The 9,821-nt window shown below is 39.6% G+C and overlaps 1 protein-coding gene across 1 annotated transcript; it reads right to left on the reverse strand.

The window, feature by feature from the left end:
• Window positions 1–3,543: 3,543 nt before the first annotated feature.
• LOC107060618 (protein NYNRIN-like) lies at window positions 3,544–4,320 on the reverse strand. Its single transcript, XM_015308703.1, has one exon. The coding sequence runs from the start codon at window positions 4,318–4,320 to the stop codon at window positions 3,544–3,546; it is 777 nt and encodes a 258-aa protein (XP_015164189.1).
• Between the last annotated feature and the right edge of the window lie 5,501 nt (window positions 4,321–9,821).

Raw genomic sequence — 9,821 nt, forward strand, 5'->3', positions numbered from 1 at the left:
TTATAATGAAGAGGGCAGAAAATCTTTCTAGAATCGACTTTTTCAGGTCGATTTGAGAGGATGAGTGATTGAGGGAGTGTTTTTCCGGCGGCCCACAGTCATTTCTCTAACAGAGGGGGATGGGGGATCACGTGGGGGAGGTGATGGAGGCCATGGGAGAGTCCCTTTTTTTTGGAAAAAGGAAGATGTTGAGGCTGATGGAGAAGACGTTCTTTCTGGGAGGAGGAACGTGGTTTCTGGATAAAACAGAGTATAGGGGCGGTGGTAGAGGTCTAAAAGTCTTTGGTTTGATCTCGACCGTCTGATCGTTTGATCGAACGGTTAATAAAAATCAAGGGTTAAAAAAGATTAATAATATATATATATATATATATATTTGATAATAATTATATATTAAAAAGATGAACTAATTAAAGCCGTTGTATTAAAATAGAGGGTTGAGATTAAAAGTTAAGAAGCACAATCCATGTGCTCGCCTACGTGGCACACACGGATTGGCCGGTTTAAGGGGACTTGGATTGCCAAGTTTTGTTCAAATTAAATTCATTTAAATTATGACCTCTTCTTTATTAACTAACTATAATTTATTAAATTAAAAATAATTATTTTGCAAAACTAGCTTATTTGATAAAATTAGTCACTCTTAAAATTAAATTAATATAAATTAGCAACTCATTAATTAATTAAGCTTTCTAATTTTAAACAATGTACGAAAAATATCTATTGCGACAAAAGAAATTGTATTTGAACAAAAAAAAAATCACTCAATTCTTAAGAACGACACTTATTTAAAAATGAGAAACTAAGTAGTAATATAATATATTTCATCTTTATAAGAAATAACATTTATGAAATAAATTTATCAATTAAAAAAAAAAAAATCTTTTCGTATTCCTATAAAACTTTCATAATATATATATTTTATTATTATTTTAGTTACATGTTGAGAGCCAAAATTGGGTGTGAACAACTTGCCCCTTTCTTTGTCGGTGGAAGAGAGTAAAAAAGACGTGGACAAAGAAATGTTGACACGATCCAATTTTAGGCGACCTACTAAAATACACCTTGAAGAAAACTCGGCAAGAAATGTTTATGGAGTTATGGCCGAACTCTTGTTTCTGAGTTGCCTACATATCTCAGGTTTCATGAGAAATCAGGCCATATGTAGTTCGAGAGTGTAGGAAGATAGCAATTTTTTGATAAAAAATTTACCCCAGTATCGAATTATGGTAATACTGAAATGTTTTGGTGGTGAGGTTTGAAGAGAATGGCACGAATAGAGGGACGAGATATAGTTTTAAAGAACATGAATGAGAAATGCTCCGTAGAAATTTCTACTGGAGACTTAAGGTAGAGGGATGATTTTCTATTTTATTTCAAAAAGAATGCCCTAGTGTCAGGTTATAAAGAAATGAGACCTGAGAGAGTTATCTGAACTTTTGAAAATCGAGTCGAGTTGAGTTTTGAAAGTGAATCCTTAATGTAGCTAGTGATGTTTGACATTGCACTAACTTGCCCTAGTATGCTGCTCAGAGGGAGTTCCTCGTTGTAATGTGTTGTCCTGCAAAACATGTAAAAAGGTGAAAAGTACTTGTTGCGGTTCAAAAATAATGAATTGAAATTGGAATGTAAAGAGTAGAGTGTAGATGTCCAAACAATTGTTGATGTCTCCGTTTTTTGTGTTGTGAATGTGATGTAGGTAAAGTAACTTGTAATGTAAAGGCCCTCGACTGGCAGGGCTATTGTAATGTAAAAGCCTGTATCCGGCTGTGTAAAGCTTGTAATGTAGACCTCCGCTTGGCAGGGTTGTTGTAGAGTAAAAGCTTGTATCCGGCTTTGTAAAGCTTGTAATGTAACATGTTATTGTTAGTGTATGAAAGTGTCGTTGTGCTTGCATGTCCCCCGATCGGTGGAGCTTCGGTGACATCGCTACGATGTTAGTCTTCGATTGGCGGAGTGTTGCTTCTTTTGCATGTATACATGCTTCGATTGGCAGAATTAGATCGATGTTTGCTATGTACAGCCTCCGATTGGCGGAGTTTGACGATGTTTGCTATGTACAACCCCAGGCTTGTGAAGTTCGACGATGTTAGACGGTGGTCTCCGATTGGCGGAATTGTTGATAAGGTTAGATTACAAGCTCCAGTTGGTGGAGTTATTTTGACAGAAATCTAACTATTATATTTTCCTACGAGGGCCCTCTTTTCTTCAGCATTTCATCCGGATCTTGAGCGTACCTACAAAAAATTTAAATAAAATATTCTTAGATATAAGATGCAAGTTGAAGTACTTCCAGGAAATAAAGTAGGGAAATAGTATTTTGGCTCATGATTGTAGAGGTCGAGTGGCGCTTCCAGTCATGCCCCGAGACTTGATATTATTTTTCCTTGATTCCTGTATTCCTGCACTCAACAAAAATTTTAGTTTGGGAGGGGGGTGTTGATTTGTATCGACTTGCGGACTGAAGCCTCGTCACTGGAATCCTTCTACGTCTTCTTAGCCCATATGTAGTTTCTTAACCTAGAGACTTGGTAGGTGGAAGAGTAGAAAAATCATTTGAAAAGAATTAGCTTTTTTTTCTTTTTTAGAAAATAAGTATATTACTTATATATTAGGTATGTACTAATTTTCCAGCGTTTTTAGATTATAACATGTTCCGAAGTACATCGAGCTATCCATTTTGTGGACTATATCCAACGTAGTCTTCTTGTAACTTTTACCCTCACGCTGAAGCTTGTCTAGCTCTTTTGCAGACATTGCGACGATCGAGATTCTTCATATTCTGAGGTTATGCTAACTATGAGGAAGCGTTTCCTAAGGCTAAGAAAAAAATGGAAATTATGTAGTGCATTGATCGAGCCTGACTCAGGCTGCCTACGTATCTCCAAAGTAGGAATCAGATCATAACGTAGTGCGAATACAACTGGGAGAAATAGAAGTATGTAATGCAATGACCGAGCTTGACTCAAGCTGCCTACGTATCCAAATGAAATTAGGTTGTAACGTAGTTCAAATACAATAGGAAAGCAAAAATATGAAATAGAACGAGTAAGAAACATGCAATGCAATGACCGAGCCTGACATAGGCTGCCTACGTATCCAAGCTGAATCAGGTCAGGATGTAGTTCAAACACAACAGAAAAGTGAAAAATATGAAATGCAATGACCGTGCCTGACTCAGGTTGCCTACGTATCAAAGCGGAATCAGGTCCAGACGTAGTTCAAATACAAAAGGAAAGTGAAAAATATGAAATGCAAGGGACCAAATCCGAAAAGGATTGCCTACGTATCCCACCGAGGGAATTCAGGTCGAGCGTAGTTCTAAATACATGGAAATGATGATTTTGGGTTTTCTAAGGGAGACCGAATCCGATGTGGGTTGCCTACGTACCCCACCATGGGAAGTCAGGTCTAGACGTAGTTCTGTTACATCAAAATGCAAAAGTACAAGAAATAAAGACTAATCTTGAAGTCTTCAGATGTAGCATTTCTTAATGGCGTCTGAATTGATTGGCTTTGTGCTTACTATACCATCCATTTCTGCTAAGATATCGCTACTCCATAGAGTACTCTATGAACCATGTAGGGTCCTTGCCAATTTGGTGCAAATTTCCCTTTGGCTTCTCCTTGGTGAGGAAAGAACTTCTTCAATACTAATTGCCTCGGTGTGAACCGTCGAGGTTTGACTTTTTTGTTGAATGCTTTGGTCATTCTGTTCTGATAGAGTTGTCCATGACAAACCACGTCCATCCTCTTTTCATCGATGAGCATCAACTGTTCATGTCTGCTACGTATCCATTCCGCATCGTCTAGACCAACCTCTTGGATAGTCCTTAAATATGGTATTTCTACCTCAGCAGGTATTACTGCTTCCGAACCATAAACCAACATATAAGGAGTTACCCCAGTTGATGTTCTGATTGTGATGCGATAACCGAGTAAAGCATATGGTAGCTTCTCATGCCATTGCTTGTGACTGTCCACTATTTTCCTTAAAATCTTCTTGATATTCTTATTTGCAGCCTCAACTACTCCATTCATCTGTGAACGGTAAACCGTGGAATTTCGATGAGCAATCTTGAACCTTTCACAAGTTTCCTTCATAAGATCGCTGTTGAAGTTGGCCGCATTATCTGTTATGATTGATTCTGGAATTCCAAACCGACAAACTATGTTATTGAGAACAAAGTCTGCCACTACCTTTTTAGTCACTGCCTTGTATGTCGAAGCTTCGACCCATTTTGTGAAATAATCGATAGCCACCAGAATGAAATGATGTCCATTTGATGCGAGAGGTTCTATGGGTGCAATAACATCCATTCCTCAAGCGGCAAATGGCCAAGGGGAACCCATCACATTGAGCTCATTCGGTGGAACCCGTATAAAATCTCCATGCAGTTGACACTAATGACACTCTTGCACATACCGGATGCTATCTCTCTCCACGGTCATCCAAAAATATCCAGCTCTTAAAATCTTCTTTGCCAGAGTGAACCCATTCATGTGAGGTCCACATGTTTCTGCATGTATTTCTTCCAAAAGCCTTGTCGCTCTGCGGCGTTGACACACCTCAGCAATCCTAAATCCGAAGTTCTCCTATATAGGATTTCTCCGTTAAGGAAGAAATGATTGGCCATCCTCCTCAAAGTCCGTTTCTTCTTGCTTGTAGCATTTTGAGGATATTCTTGTGCTTCTATCAATCTTCTGATGTCATAGTACCATGGTTTTCCATCAAGTTCCTCATCTACATGAAAATAATATGCATGTTGATCATGTATCTCTATATCGATAGGGTCGATGTAATTCTTGTATGGGTGTTTAATCATCGAGGACAATGTTGCCAAAGCATCGGCAAACTCATTTTGAGCTCGAGGGACATGCTTGAACTAAATCCTTGGGAATCTCCTAATCAACTCTTTTATGTAATGCAAATAAGGAAGGATCTTGACATTCTTAGTTGTCCATTCTCCTTGCACTTGATGAACCAGCAAGTCGGAGTCTTCTATCACCAAAAGTTCTTTGATATTCATGTATATGGCCATTCTGAGTCCGAGAATGCAATCTTCATATTCTGCCATGTTATTGGTACAGTAGAACCTAATCTTCGCTGAGATTGGGTAATACTGACCTGTTTCCGAAATTAAGACTGCTCCTATTCTAACTCCTATAGAGTTTGATGCCCCATCAAAGAACATTCTCCGTCCATCATATGATTCTGATATATCTTCTCCTACAAACAACACCTCTTCATCAGGGAAGTAGGTCGTGAGTGGCTTGTAATCCAGGTCCACCGGATTTTCTCCAAGGTGATCAGCCACGGCTTGTCTCTTGATGCCCTTCTGTGTCACATACACAATATCAAATTCGCTCAACAAAATTTGCCACTTTTCTAGTTTACCCGTAGGCATGGGCTTCTGAAAGATGTAATTTAATGGATCCATTCTTGAGATCAAGTACGTGGTGTATGCAGACAGGTAATGCCTAAATTTTTGCGCAATCCAAGTCAAAGCACAACATGTTCGTTCCAACAAGGTGTATCTTACCTTGTACAGTGTGAACTTCTTGCTCAGATAGTAAATAGCTTGCTCTCTTCTACCCTTCTCATCATGCTGCCCCAATACACATCATAATTCATTATCCATGACAGATAGATACAATAACAAAGGCTTTCCAGGCTCTGGTGGGACCAATACTGGTGGGTTGGACAAGTATTCTTTGATTCTATCGAAAGCCCTTTGGCATTTCTCGGTCAATTTTGTGGAAGCATCCTTCTTCAGTAACTTGAATATGGGTTCACAGATCACTGTGGATTGAGCTATGAACTGACTGATGTAAAGTCTTACCAAGAAACTCATCACGGCCTTCCTGGTCTTGGGTGGAGGTAGCTCTTAGATTGTCTTTATCTTTGATGGATCAAACTCTATGCCTTTCCTGCTAACGATGAATCCCAATAGTTTTCCCGCGGGTACTCCAAATGCACACTTTGTTGGATTCAACTTCAGATTATACTTACGCAACCTCTCAAAGAACTTTCGTAAGTCATTCAGGTGGTCTAAACTTTTTTTGGATTTGATAACTACGTCATCCACGTACACTTCAATTTCCTTGTGGATTATATCGTGAAAAAGGGTAGTCATGGCCCTCATGTAGGTTGCACCAGTATTTTTTAGACCAAATGGCATTACTCTGTAGTAATACATTCCCCATGAAGTGATAAACGCTGTCTTCTATGTATCATCTTCATCCATCAGGATTTGGTGATATCCTGCAAAGCAATCGACAAATGATTACAACTCATGTTTTGCACAATTATCGATGAGTATATGAATATTTGGAAGAGGGAAATCATCCTTAGGACTGGCCCTGTTCAGATATCGATAGTCTACACATATTCTGATCTTTCCATCCTTTTTTGGCACTGGCACAATATTGGCTAACTATGTGGGGTAATTTGTAACCCTCACAACGTTTGCCTCAATTTTCTTAATTACCTCCTCCTTGATCCTTAATGTCACGCCCCAAGCTACCCCCGAGACGAGGACACGGGACCTAGGACCACAAGTTATCCCAAGCTAACCCTGCTGGCATGATCATGAGCATATTAAAGATATTAAACTGATGCGGAAGCTATATCATAAATAAAATGAAAAGATGGGGAATACCCATATACTATAACTGAGATAAATGAACTGATGAGTTTAATGCAAAGAAGATATTAACTCAATACTAAGCTGAATCTAACTATGTCTGAAATAAGATTATAAATTGACTAGAAATGTTGGGACATGCCCCAACTAGGTCTAGCAAAACTGAAACTAAAGACTAAAAGCAATAAAGATAAACATGTCACAAGTCCTCGAAGAATGAGGACTCACCACTGACACTGCTGAACTGAAGATCGGGAATCGATCTAAGCGTGATCTGGATGCTGAGAACCTGAACCTACATCACAAGAAGATGCAGCGCACGTATGCGTCAGTACTTGAAAGGTACTGAGCATGCAGGATAGAGTAAAGCTGAAATAACATATAATTGAACAAAGCAATAAAGCAATGAAATAATCTGAACATGATATAGATACTGAATACTGAGCTAGCTGAATGCAATGACCAAATTTATAACATGCTGACCGAATGCTGAGTGAACTATAAATGTGGTCAATGCAATAGAGTCTGACTGAACTGTGTGAGTTACTAATAACCGACATAAAACCAGATGAGCTAAATGTGGAGTCCGATGTATACGCCCTATTGAGAGGACCCAATACACCCTGCCAGAGGTATAGAGGCATTCTGGCGTGATCACTAAATTGATGTTGCCCACATAGGGGACTTACACTTACGTGGCTCGTAGTTCTGGGACTATATGGGTATGCTGAACCCTAGTCCAACTCGGTATTATGCTACTCCCAATGAATTAAGTAGTTAACTGGTTATGACTGAAATTTTGTAAATACTGGATAGCTTGAACTGAACATGCAAACTGAGAATGCAACAATTAATCTGATAATGATGCATTCATAAACTGAGGCATGTATAACTGAATACTGAAACATCTGACCTAGCATGTGTAATTCAAGAACTAAAGAAATACATAGCTAGGGTTCTGAAATTCATGCGAGAAACGATGTAATAACATGATAATCTAATTTGGAACATGTTAATAACTAATTCATGATGATCTGTTGTAATTCTAGAAACCCTAGGTCTATTCGTAATAAGGGAATCAAGAAACTGACTGAATTCTAGGGACCCAATGGGTGAAAGGAACCCACTAGTGAAATCCCACATAACTGGTGATGAATTCCATGGAGAAATCTTTCAATTTCGGGGCTGGAACTGATGGAATCTTGCTGCGTTCTTGAACTAGGATTCTATACCTCTTTCTCCTCTCTTACTTCTAATTTTCTAAGTTTTGATTAATGATTTTGACTAAGGTAAGTTCTAATTATGTTTCTAGGTTTAAACTGACTAAAACCTCATGATTTAGGGTCAAAACGACGTATCTTAGGGGTTAAATGAAATAGGAAAAGACCATAAGACCCCTGAATTAACTGCTGTCGGAGTGACCTACGGATTGGACCTATGGGTTGTAGGTCAATCGACGGTTCGTAGATTGTTTCCGTAAGTCAAGCCTGCTCGACAGGCCTTCACTAAAACGAGCATAACTCTTTACTCAGAGGTCCGATTTTATCAAACTCGGTGGCGTTGGAAAGAGGATTCACTTATCTATCATATCATAGGTCATAGGACACATCATTCCTTTTGTGCTAAGAGTTATTACCATCTGAAGTTGATCCATCAACAATTTTCAACAAACTGGCTGCTGACCCTAATCTACGGTTAGAACTATGGACCGTGGATCGAACGATGGTCCGTGCTGGTCGACTATAGTTTGTGTCAGAAGCTGGATAGGTCTCGATCCACGGACACAGACCATGGACAGTGGTTTGATCTACGGACCGTGGGATTGTCCGTGAGTCAGGACTTAGCTAATTTTCTGAGCTAGTTTGGGGGGGGAGGGTTGCAGTGGTAAACCATGGACCACCAGCACGGGCCATGGTTTGACCTACAATCCGTGGATGGCACCCGTGGGTTGCACCTGCAACTTCTCAAAATCTGTATTTTTGGTCCGTTTCAGATACGGGGTGTTACATTATCTCCCCCTTGAGAACATTCGTCCTCGAATGAAGACTAAACTAGCTGAAATGGAGGGAGAGGGGTGCAATCCCTACCACTAAACACTAAGAACCAAATTTTTTATTGAACTGAGTTCCAACGACAAGCAAATACGCTGAAAATGCAAGTACAAATTGAAGGAAAATGATTCTAAGACTGAATTTATGCATGAATGACTGAAAATTAATGAGGAACTATTACCTCAAGCTGGAATGGAATCGGAAGGAAAGAGGTGAGGATACTTGGACTTCATGGCTGTTTCTGCTTCCGAAGTAGCTCCCTCTACTGACTGACACCTCCACAAAACCTTGACTAAAGCGACTTATTTATTTCTCAACCTTCTAACCTGACGATCGAGAATCTCAACTGGTACATCCTCATATGAGAGACTATCTTTCACAACCCTTGAAGTCGATCACACAAGCTCTCAACATGTCCGCTAGGGTCTGAATGGTACGCTCTACCTGACCATTTGCCTGTGGATGAAATGTTATGCTAAGGTTAACCTGAGTACCAACACCTTTCTGAAATGACTTCCAGAAATGAGAGGTAAACTGAGGACCTCTATCTGAGATAATAGACAAAGGAACCCCATGCAACCTCACAATCTCATTAATGTAAAGCTTGGCGTAATGCTCCGCCGAATCTGTAGTCTTGATCGCCAAAAGAGATAAGATTAGTAACCCTATCGACAATCACCCAAATGGAGTCATGCTATCTACGAGTACCAATTAAACCTGTGATGAAGTCCATGTTGATCACTTTATACTTCAAAGTAGGAATTTCAATCTCTTGAGTCATACCTCCTGGTTTCTGATGTTCTACCCTAACTTGCTGGCAATTTGGGCACTTAGCCACAGATTCTACTATATCTCTTTTCATACCATTCCACCAATAGACTTCCCGCAGATCGCGGTACATCTTAGTGGCACCTGGATGAATAGAATATCTGGAATTGTGGGCTTCTGTGAGAATATGCTGTCTCAATTCACCCACATCAGGAACACACAATCTACCTTGATAGCGAAGTACACCATCTCCCCCTTGGGAGAAAACCTCTACTCTCTGATTGTGGACTGCACCCTTAAGCTCAAGCAAGATTGGATCACTGTCTTGCTTTTCCTTAACCTCTACTACTAAAGA

The sequence above is a fragment of the Solanum tuberosum genome, unplaced genomic scaffold (genome assembly GCF_000226075.1).
Source record: "Solanum tuberosum cultivar DM 1-3 516 R44 unplaced genomic scaffold, SolTub_3.0 scf00091, whole genome shotgun sequence".
Lineage (NCBI taxonomy): Eukaryota > Viridiplantae > Streptophyta > Magnoliopsida > Solanales > Solanaceae > Solanum > Solanum tuberosum.

Excerpts from the sequence above, each read along its gene's own strand:
- LOC107060618 (XM_015308703.1), bottom strand. The coding sequence starts at position 4,320 with ATGGATGTTATTGCACCCATAGAACCTCTCGCATCAAATGGACATCAT.